Source organism: Amborella trichopoda, chromosome 6 (assembly GCF_054954075.1).
Source record: "Amborella trichopoda isolate Santa Cruz 75 chromosome 6, AtrichopodaSantaCruz75HAP2 v2.0, whole genome shotgun sequence".
NCBI classification, from domain to species: domain Eukaryota; kingdom Viridiplantae; phylum Streptophyta; class Magnoliopsida; order Amborellales; family Amborellaceae; genus Amborella; species Amborella trichopoda.
Genome location: NC_142341.1, coordinates 7,057,920 through 7,077,190, shown reverse-complemented (window position 1 = coordinate 7,077,190; position 19,271 = coordinate 7,057,920). Strand labels below are relative to the sequence as shown.

The following is a 19,271-nucleotide window of genomic DNA, read 5'->3' as shown; positions in this document are numbered from 1 at the left end:
GAAAAGTTGCAACCTTAAACAATCCAATTAAGGCGCACCTTAAAATTTTATCATAACATGTAATTTTGTTGTAAAAAATTCTTAGTATTATCTTAAAATCTATTTCCATACCTAATTAAAAAATTTTAAATTCCAAAAATAGTTAAAATTAAGTAGATCTATAAATACATAAAAATCTTGAAAATAGACGGTCTAGATAATGTGTTGCAAGATGCACTATTTCTGGGACTCAAAAACTTTTTTTGCATATTCATACTTCTCGATGTCGAGATGATCGATTACAGTGTTTTTTCAACATTAATATATATATATATATATATATATATATATATATATATATATGCTAGCGTAGGTTCACTAGTCTAAAGCCACATATAGGCTCAATCTGACGGACGCAACCTCATTTCCTATTTGAATTTTAATTTTAATATTTTTGACATATCTAAATCATGTGAAAATTTAGACGACACACCAAAGTTTAGAGGTTGGTCTTAAAAACTGAGTATTGTACGAAAATGCTATAGAGAGGCGCCTGGTGTAGTAAACAAAATATTAAGGGACTAGCATTCCCATTAGTGCAATGACTCGATAATTAAGGATCCATTAAAAGTGGGAATTGAGATATGGGAACTTTTCCGCTACAAGCAAAAAGATTTCAAAAGAATATTCGCCATCTTTCCCTCCTCCCTATTTGTCCACGTTGTTGTATAAGTTCAAACATGGAATCTCAATTTCAGTTTTCAAAGACATGGCTGAGTCCACCCAGACTGGGCTTAGCGAGATACATGGACTCGGCCCCTTGCCGTGCCAAGTAGTTAGGTAAAACTCGGCTATCGAGTCAATGGGGTAATTTTTATATTTTTTAATTTATATGAATAAATAACAAAGGGATTGTATACAACGAAACCATTTACTTTTTTTTTTTGATAGACAATAACGAAACCATTTACTTTTGATACAAAGTTGATCACATTTACTTACAACCATCTAATATGAAGTTTGATAGCTTTGATGTGTCACAAAGTTCACAAAATTTTTTTTTAAAGTTTCAGCTTGGTCAATGGAATAATTGTAGCCACCCAATTTCACATCCAATGGTCAAGATTAATGTCTGACCTTGTATCAAAGATAAATGGTCTCATTCTATACTTTCCCAAAAAAAATTGTCGAATCAATGAATAACATTTATATATGTAATTTGGATTTTTTTTTTTTTTCTTGCAATGATTTGTGAGTTTCTATTTTTTATATTTGTCTTTTTTCTTATTTTGTGAATGAAAAAGTTTATTATGCAAGGATGCAACTTTAATATGTAGAATTAAGGTGCAACACAAAAATCCATCGCAGAAGGTTGTTTTGGTGTCGGAACACCCTCTTATTGATCATATCAACATCGAGATGTATGGATATATAAAGAAGAAAAATATCTATATATATATATATATTTCAGGTTCCAAAAATAGCACAACTTGCAATAGATCATCTAGACCGTCCATTTTCAAGATTTTCATGTGTTTATAGATCTACTTGATTTGGACCGTTTTTGAAGTTCAAAATTTTATAATTAGAGATAAACAAAGATTCCCAAAGCATCCTAAGAATTTTTTACATCAAAATTACAACTTATAATTATATTTGGAGGTGCACCTTATTTTGATTGTTTAAGGTTGCAACCTATGCAAACCCCAACCTTTTCTGAAATGTTTCCAATCAATAATCAATTGTTTTCTATATCCATCTCTCAATTTATTTGGATTTTTTTTTGTTGTTTATGGTTTTGTTCACTTTTGTAATTTTAATGTTACTTTTTAACAAGTTTTTATTTTTTTTGTTTTTTTAATTTTTAGGGCATTTAGGGACCTTTGAAGTCCACTCAAACTATATCGTGTTATTCAACTCAGGCAAGCGCCAATTCGGAAGCGCAAACCAATTTTAAAAACATTGCTCATTGATATTTCAAGCACTTTGGATGAGGAAGTGAATGAGGAGAAAACTTCCTACCTATGAATATCACCAGCTTCTAGATCAGAGGAAAGCACAACTACACTGGATAATTTCTCTACGATTAACTTATGGCCAACATTTATACATTTACATATGGGTGCGGTTTGTATGAGCCGAGGCTCTTTCAAATAGTATCCAGAAATGTGGTTTTAATAATGAAAATCTTTGTGATAGTCTTAAAATATATTTTTATATTTAATTATAAATTTGAAATTTGAAAAATAGTGTAGATAGAGAGCAGATCTATGAAAATTTGAAAATCTTGAAAATTGCCTGTCCAAAAGTACGTTACAAAATACATTATTTCCAAAACTTAAAATCCATTTTTTTCTCATGTCCATGCATCTTGATGTTGAAATGATCAATTTGAGGATATTTGAGCATCAAAACAACCTCTTGAAGTTTTTGAGGTGGGCTCTAATTTGATTGTTTAGAGCCTCTACTCTATATAAACTTTTTCCTTTACATATTCATACAGAGCATATCACAATCCATGCAAACTCTTTCTTAGAATTGAAGCATGGGGATAATTAAATATTGGGACCAAATCAAAACAATCTTGGGGAAAATTTTCTATTTCGCTTCTTTCGCTAGGCATCATAGAAGATGTTCCTCTTCAGCATGGTAGAGAGATGGCCATGAAATTAATGTTTATCGTACTTCTTATATTTTCATTTTATTATGGTGGTCCTTTTTATGTGATATGAAGAAATTATGGTTCAAGATTAAGAATTGAGAAATATATTCCACTAAATTAACCTTATTTAAAAATTCCCCTATCAAAGTTTAATATTACCTTCATGCATATTTCTTTTGGGTCGGTCTAAGAAGAAGACCTTAAACTTTCTCTAAACCCATCACATACCCGAGTAAAGGGTTGGATTGTGTTAGATAGGCAGCCAACATAAAACTTTATTAAAATTTATCATGAAGTCTGAACCTATATAATCATTTTGAGTTTATTTCTAAATTTTACTAAATTACCCTTATTTTGGGCCTTAACAGTTCGAATTTAAAAAATTCAGATTTTCAAGGTTGGAAGTTAATTTTTTCAATAGGAGCCTGTTTCAGGGCAAAATTTTAAATTATGGAACTTTATGGTTCAAATTTACTGAAGTTATTTTTTAGTTTTTTTCAACACTAGACACTAAAGGCCCCAAATTGCGAAGCTCCATTTTGGGGCTGGGGGGGGGGAGGTGGGAAAGTGCCCAAAAATATTGTTTTCAAAAAATGGATAATAGAAAAGAAATCCCTAAAAACCTCTTAGAAGCTTTAAAATCGACATGGCTCATTAAAGGAGAATGGTTCCTGTCAAAATAAGTAAAGCTTCACTTAAAGCATTGGAAAACCTTTACATCAATCATCTCGATTTGAATATTATGATTGTGAAAAAAAATTACATTTCAAACTTTAAAAAATAGTGTATATTTTAACAAATTATCCAGACCATCCATTTCACTGTAAAAATGAGTGTTCAAAAAATTCACAAGATCTTTCCATTCTTTTAGTTTCAAATTTTATTATTGATGTTGAAAATTGATTTTAGAACCATTATAAAGATTTTCGTTACGACGAAGATTTGAGTTGAGGCTTTTTTTTGGTTTTCATAGGCCTTATAGAAACTTCACCCCTTGCTAAAATTCAGAGAGGGCTGCGGGGTAATAGGCGTGTCAAATTTGAAGCATTTAAATAACTTCAATCGTAATCAAGCTTAAGTTGTATTGCACACTTTTTAAGTAAAGGGTGGGGTTTCTATGAGTCTGCTGACTCATATATACATATGCGGCCCCCCACTAAAATTTTTTTTTTTTTTTAATTTTTTTTTGTAGATTCATCATCTTGGCCAAGATGATCATAAATATGAAAAGAAAAATAAACTTTTAAAATTAAAAATATTATATTTTACTATTGTTTTATGCACTGTCCATTTCTTATTTATGGACAATACATTTTAACGTCCATATTTAGTGTAAGTGAGCACTTGCGCTCGCTGACTTATGAAACAATTTTTGGAGCTAGTCTATATATCTCAGGGGTCTTCAGATGAGCTCATATGGGAATTCGAGAGTGATGGCCTATTCTCAATGAAATCCTGTTATAGGTTTTTCTTTCACAACAAATGGTGATGGTCTTTACATCAGGTAGCTATAATTTGGAAATGTCCTATTCCTCAAAAGGTGTAAGCCTTTCTTTGGTTAGCCGCCCTTAACAAAACATTAATGGTAGATAATTTGATTAAAAGGGATAAAGTGTTACTAAATATTTGTTTGATGTGCAAATTCGATGAGGAAATTGGTAATCATCACTTCATTCATTGTAAAGTAGCTACCAAGATTTGGCATTGGTTTTTGGGCCTCCTTGGTATTCAAACTCCTCTTCCCTTTTCAGTGGTGGATCTAGTGACCCAGTCTTCTTTTCCCCATATGCCCTTTGGTGGCATTCTGGTGTGGCAAATCGCAAGAGGGGTTGTGATATGGGAACTTTAGAAAGAACGAAATAGACGAACTTTCGAGGGGTTAAGTATCTCTGAAGAGTGTTTATTGGATAACATTAAACGATCCATTTGGCTCTGGTTTTTGGCTACCAAGGAAAGGTGGGGTGTTTCACAAACAGATGTTATGCTCAATCTTTGCAAACTTTTCCTCTTGGGGAAAGTCAAAATGAGACCGAGGTGTTTCTGGTCCCCACCTCATATTGGACAACTCAAGCTGAATTTTGATGAAAGTTTGTTTGGCAATCCGGGTTTGGTTGGAATCGGGGCCGTCTTACGTAATGAAGTGGGCTCTGTCATTTTCTCGTATGCTGGTCCTTTAGGTTCAGCTACGGCTAACCATGCGGAGCTAGCATCTTTATTGCAAGGGCTCAAATTTTTTATTTCCAAAGGTTTTACCAATAGTTGCATTGTTGAAGATGACCCCTTGAACATAATTGGTTGGTGCAAGAAGGAATTGCGAGTTCTTTGGAAGCTTAGGTCGATATGATTGGAGATTATGGATCTTGTTGCGCCTCTCGCTATTTCCTTTTCTCATGTGTACCGGGAGGCTAATGATTTAGCTGACTCCCTTGCTAAAGGTGGGGCTTCTTTGCCTTCCCTTAGGTTTTCGATTGATGTAATTTATTTCCAGTAACTACCATTAATAATATGATGAATCTTTGTCAAAAAAAAAATTTCCTCGAGTAAAAAACTATCGTGAGTCTACTAGCTTATGGAACAGTTTAGGCTGGACTTCTAACGTTCAAAATCACAAATTTGAATGCCCGATATGTATTCACAATTTCACGCTGTTTCTATTTTTTATCCTCTTTAATAAATTATTTTGACCTAAACTGTTAGGGAGCCATGTCATCACTTTAGCAAAAATACATAATTTGCTAAAAAAAATTAAACAAAATAACTCCAGTCATTTTGACGGTCAGCTGATTCAACGGGTCAAGCCCAAGGCTGCCTCAAGCCCAAAATGGCTCTAACCTAGCCCATGACCCTATAGGACCAGCCTCAGACCATGCTGGCCGAGGCTGGGGCACAGGGCCCCTGGACCAGGTCCAACTTTGCTTTGTTAATGGGGTTGGGCATGGCCTTAGATATTGATTAATTTTGTGTCAACTTTATACTTTCAAAGTAAGGCGCACCTCAAAAATTCTTCTATAAAAGGTGGTTCCAATTCTGAAAAACACCCAAATTGATCATCACAACATCAAGTTGTATGGAAATGAGAAAACAAAAATAGAAAATTACTCAAATAATGAAAATAATGCCTATTGTAAAGCATTATCGAAACTGTCTAGTTTCAAAAAAATTTATTTGTTCATAAATTTACTCAATTTGCAATTTTTTGTAGATTTAAATTTCATAATCAGGGATGGGTGACAAGATTTTTATGCCATAATAAGGCTTTGCAGAACCGAAACTGCATTTTTTAGCATAGTTTTGGGGTGCATCTTACTCAATAATATGAGATTCCCTTGCAAATTTTTAGGAAAACTAAAAAATTAAAAATAAAAATTTATTTTGTGGTCATTTAATCGAAACCATTGCAGGGTGATTGTACATCCTCCAAGCCTCCATAAGATTTTGCGGCATTAATTTTTCTCGAGAGAACTCGCAAGGTATTTTGGAATAACAAAAGCATTTTTAAGAAGCAGTTTTGCCTTTCTGAAGTAACTAAATACTTGCTGAAGAGCACGATTACACATAGTCCCTCGACCAAAACAGCAACTTAGGAAGACTCTTTCATTTTGGAACTTTTGGATCCACTTTAGATTCATTGGGTGAAACAATTGAATCCTAGAAGTTGGATTTTTGAGTTTTAAAAACTTTGATCTGACTATTCAAAAATTGGATGGTCCTTGTACAATTTTAAGACATTGGTTTCTGGAGATGCATACAAAGTATGTTCGAATTGTTCTCAATCTTCTCTCTTTTTTATCGAAGTTTATCAGTAAATTGAAGAGGTCATATCTCCAAAGTTTGATGGCCAAAAGGTACTCAAAAATAGGATTTTACTTGCGAGAATGAACAGAAAAATGTCATATAATCTTTGCAATAACTATTTGGAAAATAATCTTTTAATTGCATTTAGTGTTCATGTTTTCGAGTTTTACTACAATGCAGAGCGATCCGATTATTTTTTAGATGATAACCATCAGCCAGGCATCATTCGTTATTGTCATTGTAGTGGCTACAGATCATCATACTATAAATCTTCCTAATCTTTGGCTCTAAGGGCAATTTGGGTTTCTACCAGGCCCTCCATAGTACATGAAATCACCCCAATTTTTACCACCTTGCCCCCCAATTTGAACACTATAGCACTCTTCCTTCTCTGCAATTGTCTTTAGGCCCTCAGGTCTTCTGAGGTAGTTAGAGCCATCCACAATTTGCAGGTTGCTGATGAAGGCAGCCTTCTTCCAGCCCTCACTTGGCCAGTGGCCGCTACCCATCTGAGTCGTCGTGTGCTTCCCATCTGTTTGAAGATCGGTGACCTCCCCTCCCCATTCAATGGAATTTGCAGAGCGTGCTAAGGATGTGAATAAGGAAGAAGGCCAGTATCCCACCGGCTCGTCCTTGTAAATCATCCACCAGTTTGCCGTCTTTGGGTCCTGTAAGCCACACACATGCACATAATGGCACACATCCATACACACATGCATTTAAGCGCATTCGAGCAGGCATCCAAATGCAATCAGGATCGATATGAAGAGCCATATGCACGACTCAAGCTTCTCAAGAAAGCCATTTTTCCTCATTCAACTGAAAATGGGGATTTAACAACTTCCGTCACAAACAAAAATATTCAGTACCTGCTAGCCTAACAGGATTAACACAAGTAACATGAACAATAGCAGACTAACCATGGCTTAATATGATGCTTGGTTGATCGCCATAGTCAATTATTCGGAACTGGTGATGGATGTTCTGTTTGTGTGCAGTGCACCACACACATCCACTTGTATTTAATCCATAGAAATTGTGTGTCAGTGGCTAGGATTGGTAATTTGTAGAATCAGAGGAAAATATTCTATCAAAAGATTAAAGACATCAAATAACTAGAACCTCCCCATTGTCTTCTATTTTTATTGAAATGCCACGTGAAATCACACAACCGTTTATGCTATGCAGTCTCAGGGATAGTACACTGGTACAATAATTGGGTATAAGTGAATTTCACATGCACTTTGTTTCATTTAATCCAAAAATATAACATTACCAAGTAATTAAAAATATATATTATGAAATCATTATGTTTTGATATATAGGTGCATGAATTTGAGAATTTAAGTCTGAAAATATCTATTTCTAAGGAATAACATTACTTTTTTTAAATTATATGAGTACCTTATATATAAGGATGATTATGTGATACTGGTTTCCTCCATAAGAAGAAATGGGCACAATCTTCGCACCTAATGCTATATCGCGGCTAGTCTGGATAAATCCTGGACACAAATGGTTGTAGCACCCTGTATGTTTATATCCATCTCCCTGTGACACAATCATTCCATCAAAAAATTCCAATTGATAAACAAGAGGAATTACCTGAATTTATTTGCATGTGAAGAAAAAACTAGTAAAGTGATTCTATATGATGAAGTTTTATTTATGGCATTTGATTATTGCACATGGCAATCTAACAGTCCACTTTAAACTTGGATGCTTAAAAGATGATGAGAACCAGCTCGACTAGTAAATTGTGATTAGTTAGTTATCCTCTTGCCTATAATAGTTGATGCAATGTGCAGTAGCCGGCAACCAGTATACTAGGTTATTGCCTTATGAACTACTAAATCAGCAGAGCGATTAACAATGAAGTATGGGTAGAAGCTTACAGTCCAATATGTAAAGATCCGTGTGTGATTGTCTCCGTTAACATCTGGATATGCCTGTAAAACATGGAACAACTTAGAGAATGATACTATACCACTTTTTCCAATTATCGTTTCCACTTGGTCAAAAGATGCTATCAGGGAACAGTTTTACGTACAAACACCAATGAACTGATCATAGAATATGGAATCCAAAGGTTAGGGCAGTTTATTCAAGGTCTCTGAACAGGCATAACAACAATGTCAGTCATCAAAGGAATGGCATACTCTTGGGTGACTTAAATACTACTAAGGTCACATATTTCAAAAATAAAAATATATGTAAGAGTACTTGGCACTATTTGACAGAGTTCCAAAAAACACATGTTTCATATGCAGGCACACTTGCAGATTGTTACATAATCTCCTCTATGTGTCTATAGTGAAATTTTCAACTAGAAATGGCTTTGAAACGACCATTGAATCTGTTCTTCAAAATGGTAGATTCACTGCAAGGCAATTGGTAAAAATTGGAATGAATTGTGAGTGAGAACCAAGTGCATAAATTAGCCCCATGATTGAAATAACCACAATTGATTCGCAAATTGTTTTGTATATGACTAATTGATTCAGTGTGTCTTGGCACAGTGGTTTTGCTGCAAATGGTACCCGGAATGCACATTAATTGATTATATCTAAAATAGATAGGAACATAATAGGGCTTCTCTTGACTAGGCTTAAGTTAAAGTTACAGTCCTGAAGGTAATGTCCAAGGCTACCCTTGTTGTTGTTTTGAGTCTTGGAAACTTCATGGGCTGAAATGATATGAGATATTAAAAGTCGAACTATAATAAAGCATGTGTACCATCCATCCTGCTTCAACACTGTTGAGTTCTTCATATGGACCACTCAAGACCCAAATTTGAGAAAGACTGAATTCATTGGGTTGTGTATGCGGGTTCCAAACTGAAAGGTTTGCTTTGGCTCCGAAATACTCACCCCCCTTCACATACACCACTGCATGCTGATAATTTTCAGAAACATATACAGACTTAGAACGAATAATTCACTAAATTGGGCAAAGAATTTAAAGGTGAAAAGTGCCTCAACGTAGGAGGTAACAAGCAAAATGAGTGCCAATTGCTAAAGAACAAAAGGAAAAGAAATGGCATTTATGATAAAAGGAAAATGAGTGCCAATTGCTAAAGAACAAAAGGAAATGAAATGGCATTTATGCTAAAATTTTATTTGGAAAATTATGGCAATCAAGCCGATTTCTTTTCTTTCATTCTTTATTTATCTTAGAAAAAGTTCAGAGCCGACCCCCAAATCATTAGGATAAACCTTGGATGATAATGATCTTAGAAAAAATCAGCATAGCTACATTAATTTTTCCATTAAAATAGAGGATTTAGAAATTTTGGCTATGTAGAATAAACAATTTAATAAAATTAAAAGTAATAACTATTATTTATGATATTTAGGACTTCAAAATTTGTAGCTTATTTGGCTGAAGATACCTCAAAACAATAAGGTTGTCCAATAACCTGTTTGGATTTTGAAAAAGATAGTGATATATACTTCATTGGTAGGGAACATCATATTTAGGTCTTGAAAGAAAGGGATTGAAGAGAAAAAAATCCCTTCAGAATTTGTACAGGCATTTGAATGGTTCAATGTGAGCACTATATCAACCATAACATTCATTTATTTGCATTTTCTGTGATTATAGATATAAGTCTTGATTTCCGATTCTCAAGGAAGAATCAAATTATTTATAGCCAATTTGACTGTTCATGAAATTCAGCAAAATGCTTATAGATAAATTCAAATCCTAGACTATCACTCAAATCAGTTATTAAATAGGCCAATATAACTATAATCTTAAGGGAACACATATTGTTAAGGATCAACAAAAAGAAATTTAAATTGGTGATTTTACCTCATGACCATCCCACATGCTAACATCAAGTTTCTTTGAAAATGGGTGTTTCTTCTGGAGATTTTTTATAGATGAAACATTGAACATAGCATCTCTTGTCATCCTGCATATTGGTATTGTACCCGGCGGGCAAGTGTCCTTTCTGTTCCACGATTGAAGGTTCGAACTCTGAACTTTCTTCTCACTAGTAAATCCTACCGGATAGGAGCTTGGTTTCATCTACACCATAGTGAAAGTTCATAAAGCCGATGGTATGAAATGTGATAATGGCTTTTCAAAAAAAGAAGAAACTCTAAAGGCTTGTTATATAATGTAAGTGAGCTGATATTTAATACGAACAACAATTCATACAATTGCTATGAATGTTTTAGTCATATTATGAAAGCATCACTTGCTAACAAGTTTATGTATGAATATTGTGTGTGATATATCTTGCTAGAGGAAGTGCAGTGCACCTTTAGGTTCACTTCCACTTTTGATGGGTTGCATATTTTCTTCATCACCATACATCATTTCATTGGATGGTAAAGACCTTTTTTTTTGTTTTAAATAGATCAGTGGGGAATATAAGCCCCTACCAATTTTAGAAATAGCAACTAGTTTTTGTATGCGTCAGTAGAAATAGAAACCAAGATCAGTAGCTGAGGCTTAGGTAGTGCTACCACCACAGCCTCAACCCCATTCGGCGATTACCCTTAATCCTTAGGATTAGAGTAGATATTCCCTTTTATGAATGTTCAAGGCAAGTTGCCACGTGGGTTGTGTTTGTAACTTTGTATTACTGTGTAGTTGTACTGTTCACTAACATTCAATGCAACTGCAAGCAAAAACAGGTACTTTTTAAATTTTTATTGTGAGATTAAACGGATTTAGGGCCTCATTTTTGGATCCAAATCCGACCTATGAGATCCAAATCTTGAATCCATATCTGAATCCAAATAGGATCTAAAATTCAAATTTCAAATCCAAACTAGGTAAACTATGGGCCCTAATTCTAATGTCCCAACCCTCTCATTCTCCTATTACTTTACCCCAAATATCAACAATATTTGTAACTTTTTAGGCCACAATAAAGTGAGAAAAGTTTAAAAGCTGATATAAATGTCCATGGTGTACATGATAATATAGTGTACAGGATGATATTGGACTGATATAAGCCAATAATGGCCGATATTTCAGATATGAAACAGGGAAAATAAACTAATAATGACTTTAAAAAGAAACGGGTCTACTTTGTGACATTTGGGAGAAAAAAAACAGATATGGTGGATTTTAAGTTTGTTATAAAGTATTTATAATAATTAGAGTTTCAAAAATATTATTTCTAATATAAAACGTATTATTTCTAAATATTAGAAATAAATATTATTTATAAACAGAGGATTTTAAGTTTATATTTTCTAATAGAAAAACCCCAATAAACAGATATAGTAGATTTAGTGGTGGGTATTCGGCTACATGTTTACAGAGTTAACAAAAAAAAACAAATATATAGATATTTTATATGTTATTGGGATTATTTTATTAGATATAAAATAATAAAAATATCTCCATACCCCCTATTTTCAAGTTTTATTTCTTGATAAACCTCAGGGTTCAAAATATATCTTCTAACCCCCTGGCTACTTTAAACCTATTTTTTAACCTAAACAAATGTGAGAAACACATGTTCTTTCTAAACACAATCTTTTCTCTCTCTTCACATATATATATCAAACTTCTTTCTTTTTCTCTCTTCCTGTGTCTCTCACTCTCTCTCCTCTCATGTTTCTCCAAACACCTATTTCTCCTTCCAGTAACATCTCACCTCCATAGAGCCATTCTCTCTCTCTAGAAGTTTGGGAAGATGGCTTTTAGAAAATGCATGTCTTTTTAGACTTGTTTGGCCTAAAAAAACAGCTTTAAATTGGCTCAGGGGGTTAGAAGAAATAAAATCTACAGTTTTTATGCCCCAAGCTATCTTTTAAAACCTTGAGCGTATTGTGAAATGAAACTTAAAGTTAGGGACTATGGGGATATTTTCCCTATAAAATATATTAGAAATAAATATATACTGCCCTATTTTGTTGGGCGAAATGTCCCCAACTAGTAAATCAATTTTTTTCAAATACCATATTTTATATAGGACCCGGTTTCTATGCGGCCACGCGTGCATATGTAGGAATGCGGGCCTATTAATAAATCTATTTTGTTGATGGATTTTAAGACTTAATTTTTAAGGACAGGTAATCTCTAACATAGAAATCATGAATATGAAAAGTAAATTAACTTTAAAAATTAGAAGTAATAATTCTAACAAGAAAACATTTGGACTATTAGTTTCTATTGTTTTTAGATGAAACACCTACTTGCATCCATCTTTAAGATGGATGCTTAACACTTTCTAGACCGCATATGTAGAAATGCCATACAGCCTGCAAGAAACAATTTCCTTTTTATATATGCCTTCCAGCTTTTAGATTTCTTAAGCTGTTTTTAGTTTAATTTGAATTCTACTATTGAAATTTACTATTTTATTTATTTTTAATAATTCTTTAAAGTTTCTTGATTTCTTAGTGCTTTCAAACTTGTTTCTTTTCAAACTTTTAATGTTTCATAGACAAACCAACAGAGCCATGAAAAAGAACAACCTGGACACTGTGATTCTTGAGGAGAGGGTGATCAAAAGCCGGTTGCTTATAGAAATCAACACAATCAACCACGTCTTTATCTTCACTCTGCAAACATGCAGCCGAATACCCGCCACTAAATCTGGCAATCTCCCATTAAAACTACAAATTGAAAGAGAAAAAAACATGAAACAAGGTACAACAATTGACCTTAATGGTTTTGATAATGGGTCTGTTCTCTAGCTTCAAATGTTTTCCAGCTTCCAATTCTTCTCCAAGAGTGGCCCTTCCTCCTCTAACATCATGACTGATAAACAGTACAAGAATCACAAACATTTGTGCAGAAATCCACATTTTGCAGTCCCTTCTCATGTCAAAATTTTCGACGAAGTAGGAATGATAATTTCAAAATATGAGCAGATTAATGCAAGGGAAGAAAGCCAATGAAAATGGAGAAGAGAATTTTTGGTGGAGAACTTCCCACCAAAGGATTTGTAGAAGTGAGGAAGGTGGTGGCATCCATGATGGAGCTTTTCACAAAATCCTTTGAATTTTGAGTTTGTAGTGGTGAAATTGGTGCACAAAGATTAGTAAAAGAATCGTTAAATTTCCATTATTGGAATGCAGTGAGATTATGGTATAAACAAAAGGGGCAAGAGAGAAGAAAAATAAATGAAAGCAGTTTGATAATGTTTCAATTGATGGAAAAAAGAATGCGTGGTCAAGCAGGACAACTCTGGGTGCCCAAACACTAATTTATTTGCTCTGAACATGTCCAGATCGTCTTTATTCAATCTCTAGCAAACAAAATATCATCTAACCGGACACGGTTTCGGGGTCCGTTGGGGGGGTTGGCCCCCACCCATATAGCCAGTAAAGGACTGGCCGGTTTTGTGTACAAACTAGCTCATATTTAAATATGGGCTAGGTTTTTATAATGTTGGAACTTTAAACAATCCAATTAAAGCGCACCTCCAAAATTTATCATAATATGTAATTTGATGTAAAATATTCTTAGGTTTATTTGAAAATCTATTTTTATATTTAATTATAAAATTTTAAACTTCAAAAATGGTTAAAATCATGTAGATCTATAAACATATGAAAATCTTATAAATGGATGATCTAGATAATGTATTGCGAGATGCACTATTTTTGAGACTCAAAAAAAAAAATTTCTTATATTCATACATCTCATTCATTATGATCCTATTTTTAGAAAAAAAATATTAAAATTCATATAGTGATATGTATTCTGAACAATATGATGAAGATCTGACAGCAGGAATTCCACCTATATTACTATTCATTATAGTTGTCCAGCTATTATTAACTTTTTATATAGATGGGGAATGATTTCATACAACAATTGTATAGTAATATAATGTAATCACACTTCTAGAACACCATGTTTGTAGCATTTGTATCACCCAAAAAATTGTACATACCCAGCATTTATAGGCTACATATGAGCTCAACGGCTCAGATTGAATATGGATTGAATATGGACCGATCTGACGATCATGACCTTATTTCGTGTTTTAATTTTATTTTTTTTTACAAATCTAAATCATATAAAATTTTATGTGTTCATTCTTCTCATCAAGACACACATAATAAAAATAATTAAAAAACTAAATTAACCAAAATACCCTTAAAATATTTTGGAGGTATTTTGGGCAATTTATTTTTTTCAAATTATTTTTTTGACATTTTTATTATATTTTCTTATTTTTAAAGAATCCACATCCAAAATTTAGAAAGATTTAAATTTGTACCAAAAAATTAAAATTCAAATACGAAATGAGCCCAATGGCTCAGATCGAATATCACCACAAAAATGTTGTGTATTACCCAAAAAATTGCACATACCACAGGATTTATAGGCTACATATGAATCCAATTTGAGCCGATCTGACGGTCACGACTTTATGTAGTATTTGAATTTTGATTTTTTCTACAAATCCAAATCATAATAACTTTTAGATGTTCATTCTTCTCATCAAGGCACATCTAATAAAAATATTGAAAAAATAATTAAAAAACTAAATTTACCAAAATACCATTAAAAGTTTTGAAGGTATTTTGTTCAATTTATTTTTACAAATTAATTTTTTAATACTTAAATTAGATTTTACTATTTTTAAAGAATCCACATCCAAAATTTCAAAAGATTTGAATTTGTAAAAAGAAAAACTAAAATTCAAATATGAAATGAGTTCGTGACTGTCTATTCAGCTCAAATTCAATTTGAGCCGTTGGGCTCATATATAGCTATGAGCTAGTGGGCTAACCTCAGTCTTTATATATATATATATATATATATATATATATATATTAAAAAAATTATGTCTAAAGTAAAATTATATGTACACAAAGGCCGGTGATTAATGGAGATGAATCCTTCATCTAGCATAGGCTTTTTTTATATATATAGTTGAGTGTGGAAAGGGGCATCTACTTACCATGAGAATGGAACTCAAAATTTCTAATTTCTAAGAGTAAATGTTTGGTCTTCCCAAAAGAAAAATACTTCATGGTTAAGTTTTTTTATATATATCTTTTCCTCCTTAATAAAGGGGGCTGAGTTGTTGTGGAACTCACCCCTACTCAGCCTCGTCCATAGGGGTGAGTCCGAGTTGACAGGGGGGAGCCAAGGAACAATGGTTCTATAGAAAGAAAGATTTCAACATAAAATGTTTTAAAAGGCCATTTGGTTTGTACTGAGAAAATAATATAACAAAAAAATTATAGATATCTCTCAAAATCAATCTTTTAGACATAAAATTTTTTTTTATTTTTTTCTCACCCTCTAGACCTAATACTGTTTTTTCTTGTAATAACCTCCTCTTAAAAAAAAGTCACAATACCATTTTTTTTTCTCTTCCCCTGTTCAATTTTTAAACACGTGTTACCGCTCTTACTTTCTCTCCCTACCAACCCTCTCTCCTCTCTCTTTCGTCCTCTCTCTCCACTTGCCATCTCTCTATGATTTACTCTCTCATTCTCTCTAATCGCTACTCTCTCCACCATTAATGGAAAAGTGATTTTCTGGTGAGAGAGGCAGCGGCCTTTTAGCTCTCCACCATCATTGGGATGGCGTTTTTGAGAAAGAGATGGGGGTGTATCATTTAGAAGAGAAAGGGTTTGTTTGGATAGAGAGGGTAAGTAAGGGAGAGATTTGGTGTTTCTTCTCTCTGATGCCAACCTTCAACAGAAGGTTACCAGGGTTTCAAGAGAATAGGTCTTAGTTAGAGGATTGAAACATAAAAAGGAAAAAATTCAGCCAAGATTTTTTTATGCAAACGACATGCAGCCCATTCACCATTATGTGAAAGTTTTCTTCCATAATATGATGGAGGATTAGAAAAAAAATTGAAATTTTAATTTACAATTGATGACATTTTTTTTTTTTTTTTTTTTTTACAATGAATTGATTACATACTTGATAAATAAGAATCAAAGTCTTTCATCCTTTTAACCCTTATATTTTACACAAATAATTTTTAGGTTTTTGATGTGAAATCTGCTCTTGTTCAAAAATAAAAATGGATTTCAGATCTAAAATGGTACATGTTGTAGGCCACTACAGTCTTGAATTAAAAAGATACTGAACCTTAAAAATATATTTTAAAAAAAAAAAAATTGAACTGTTCATTACTGGTCATTTTAATTCTCACGTATTCTCGGTGCACTACTTTTTGAGCTGCAAACCTATGGATTTAAAGCCCATATGTTGTATCTCATATGACTTAGGATGTATTTCATATCCTAAACCCATCTCTAAGATGAATTTCTCAAAGAGGGCTTGCATTTGTATAGGACCTCCTTTAAATATTTTCCTTACAAAAATCACTAATATGGTTTTTTAAAATTAGATGGGGGCTGTTTGTCATAAAATTCAAAGGCACATGCATTTTAGTGTGTACTAGAATCGATAGTTATCAAGACTAGGCTAGACATGGTGGTGGTCCGACTAGTCAAACCGCCAGCTGATGTTTTTATTGGTTTAGTCTAGAGCTAAAAACATTGGGTTTTGTTGAAAATGTATGAAAATTAATGTGTTTGACATGTTTAGCAGACCGATCGGTTTTCACCAACTGGATCAGCGAATTGTAGTAAAATTGTTTGATCTACTATATCATATTTTTATATCCAACTAATTCGACTGATGGTCTGATTGATTTTAACTAGATCGAACACTTTACTGGTTAGTTAGCCTTTCGATTTTGATGGCTCTGCTGAAACAAATTCCTCCTTAGAGATGCATGTGCTTTCTTTTCTTCTTCTTTTCTTTTTCTTTTTCTTTTTTTTTTTTTTTCTAAAGTTTTTTAGGCAGAGTTGACCGCATGATTATATTTTAACCATAAGTGCCTCGTATCAAAGTCGGATCATCTCTTTTGATTGATACTTAGATCTTGTGAAGGAAAGAAATGGAGTAGCAAGAATCCCTACAAACATTTCTCTGTACATATCTTATTTAATCAATGCATATATTAGCAAGAAAAGAAAATACATTAGTATCATTATTCTTTTCCTTGTTGGGTAAATATGTCATCAAAATACTCAACAACATTCAAGCAAATTACTAAGATTTGTACCGAAAATTCAGCCAAATGTTTGTAAATTAATTTAAAATATTTACTTTTAATACATTTGAATTCAAGTTTTAAATTTTATTTCGAATACAATTACTGATGTCATCCAACAGAACAGGATGGAAAGAAGAAGTCAAACTAAAACTTATATCTTCATGACCAAGGACAGGAAGTTTTTTCCCAAAATTTGGTATTGAACATGCTCTGAGCATATCTTCTCTTGTAATCTTGCGTAGTGGGATTGTTCCAGGAGGGCACTTTCCTTTTTTGTTCCATATTTAATAATTTACACTAGGAGCGTTTTTCTCACTGATTAATCCTGTTGGATGATAACTCTGTCTCATCTGGCATTAAAAGTATAAGTAGAAAGAAAAATATTAAGAATAATAAATACAAATAACACATTTTAAGAAGCTGTTCTTATGGAAATTTTGGATTGTTTTCTTTTTTTAGTTAGAGAAGCATATTTAAAAAGGGGATTGTATACAATGAAACAATTTACCTTTGATGCAAGGTGGTCACAATTACTTACAATCCTCCGATGTGAAATTTGATAGTTTGGATATGTCATAAAGTTCGATAAAATTTCTTTTGAAGTTTGAGCTTGGTCAATGGAATAATTGCCGCCACCCAATTTCACATCCAATGGTCAAGATTAATGTGACCGTCTTGTACTAAAGGTAAATGGTCACATTTTATACTTTCCCTTTAAAAGGGTTCGCTTTATTGAGTTTTGTCGATGATTAGAGAGGTTACTCTATGTCCTAAAATCTTTGATGTAACTTTCTTTGATTTAGTGGAAAATATCGATCATCTTCGCCCATAGATGTAGTCACGTCTGTGGCAAACCGTGTAAATTTTGGTGTTCTCTTTTTCTGTTACTTCTTGTTCTCTTTTTTTGTTACTTTTTTCTTGCTTCATTTTACTTGTTTGTTGCTTGTTGTCGGTTCTATTTTACCTGTACTTTATTTACCAAAAATAACACATCGGGTTTAGAGCTTATGTATACAATAATTACAATATTACCTTGATTTTTAACTTATTATATTTAATTTTACCTATATTACATGTATACCCATTCATAGGAACCCAAAAAAATTTCAAAAATTGCCCTTCTCTCATATCTTCAAGGCCCAGAATTAAAAAAAAAAAAAAAAAGAGACCTTCAAGATCTAAAATGGTGGATTTTCAGATCTTGAAGTGAAGTTGTTTTTCTTTATTCACAAAAAAATTCATATTTTCAATATCCATATTTAACAAAAAATACAAGATTCTCGGTGGGTAATGTAATTTTTGGATTTTGAAAAACTGAAATTCAATTTTTAAATAAATTTCAAATTTTCAAAATCATAAATTGTTGGGACTAAAAATGAAATTTTTGGATTTTGAAAATCCAAAAATTGTAGTTTTTGGATTTTGGAATTTTTGAAATTTGAAAAATCTGAATATTGCAATTTTTAGATTTTGAAAAAACTAAAAAAAACAATTCTCAGATTTTCAAAACCTGAAAATTTAATTTTGAAACAAATTTCATATTATCAAATCCTCAAAATGTTAAGGGACTCTAAACTGGAATTTTTCATGTGTTGAATATCTGAAAATTGTAAAGCAGATTTTGAAAATATGAAAAATATAAAATTTTGAGATATTTAGAAACCAAAAAGTTCAATTTCTGCTAGTTGGCGCACATGTAAATTTGGGTCTTCAAAATCCAAAAAAGGCAATTCAGTCATTTTTTACAATATTGACCAAATGTTGTAATAACCGGTATATAATGGATAGAGTGGTAACAACGAAAAATTTGTAGATAACTTA

At 32.7% G+C, this 19,271-nt stretch overlaps 1 protein-coding gene across 6 annotated transcripts; it reads right to left on the bottom strand.

The window, feature by feature from the left end:
• Positions 1–6,529: 6,529 nt before the first annotated feature.
• On the bottom strand, positions 6,530–13,389 carry LOC18434306 (protein neprosin). 6 transcript variants are annotated; one of them, XM_006844379.3, is made up of 7 exons: positions 13,069–13,387; positions 12,880–12,966; positions 10,250–10,468; positions 9,173–9,331; positions 8,332–8,385; positions 7,841–7,987; positions 6,530–7,104 (listed from the first exon to the last, which is right to left on the bottom strand). In XM_006844379.3, the coding sequence occupies exons 1-7, from the start codon at positions 13,228–13,230 to the stop codon at positions 6,724–6,726; spliced, it is 1,209 nt and encodes a 402-aa protein (XP_006844442.3). In that variant the 5' UTR covers positions 13,231–13,387; the 3' UTR covers positions 6,530–6,723. The 6 variants fall into 6 exon arrangements, with proteins under 6 accessions (XP_006844442.3, XP_088724993.1, XP_088724991.1 ...); XM_088868867.1 differs by lacking the exon at positions 9,173–9,331 and having other exon boundaries at positions 13,069–13,389; XM_088868865.1 differs by lacking the exon at positions 12,880–12,966 and having other exon boundaries at positions 13,069–13,389.
• Positions 13,390–19,271: the final 5,882 nt, after the last annotated feature.

Excerpts from the sequence above, each read along its gene's own strand:
- LOC18434306 (XM_006844379.3), bottom strand. The coding sequence starts at position 13,230 with ATGAGAAGGGACTGCAAAATGTGGATTTCTGCACAAATGTTTGTGATT. Across the intron at positions 10,469-12,879 it reads TCAAGAATCACAGTGTCCAG|ATGAAACCAAGCTCCTATCC; the intron begins GTTGTTCTTTTT and ends ACTATGGTGTAG. Across the intron at positions 7,105-7,840 it reads TAATCATCCTTATATATAAG|GACCCAAAGACGGCAAACTG; the intron begins GTACTCATATAA and ends TGTGGCTTACAG.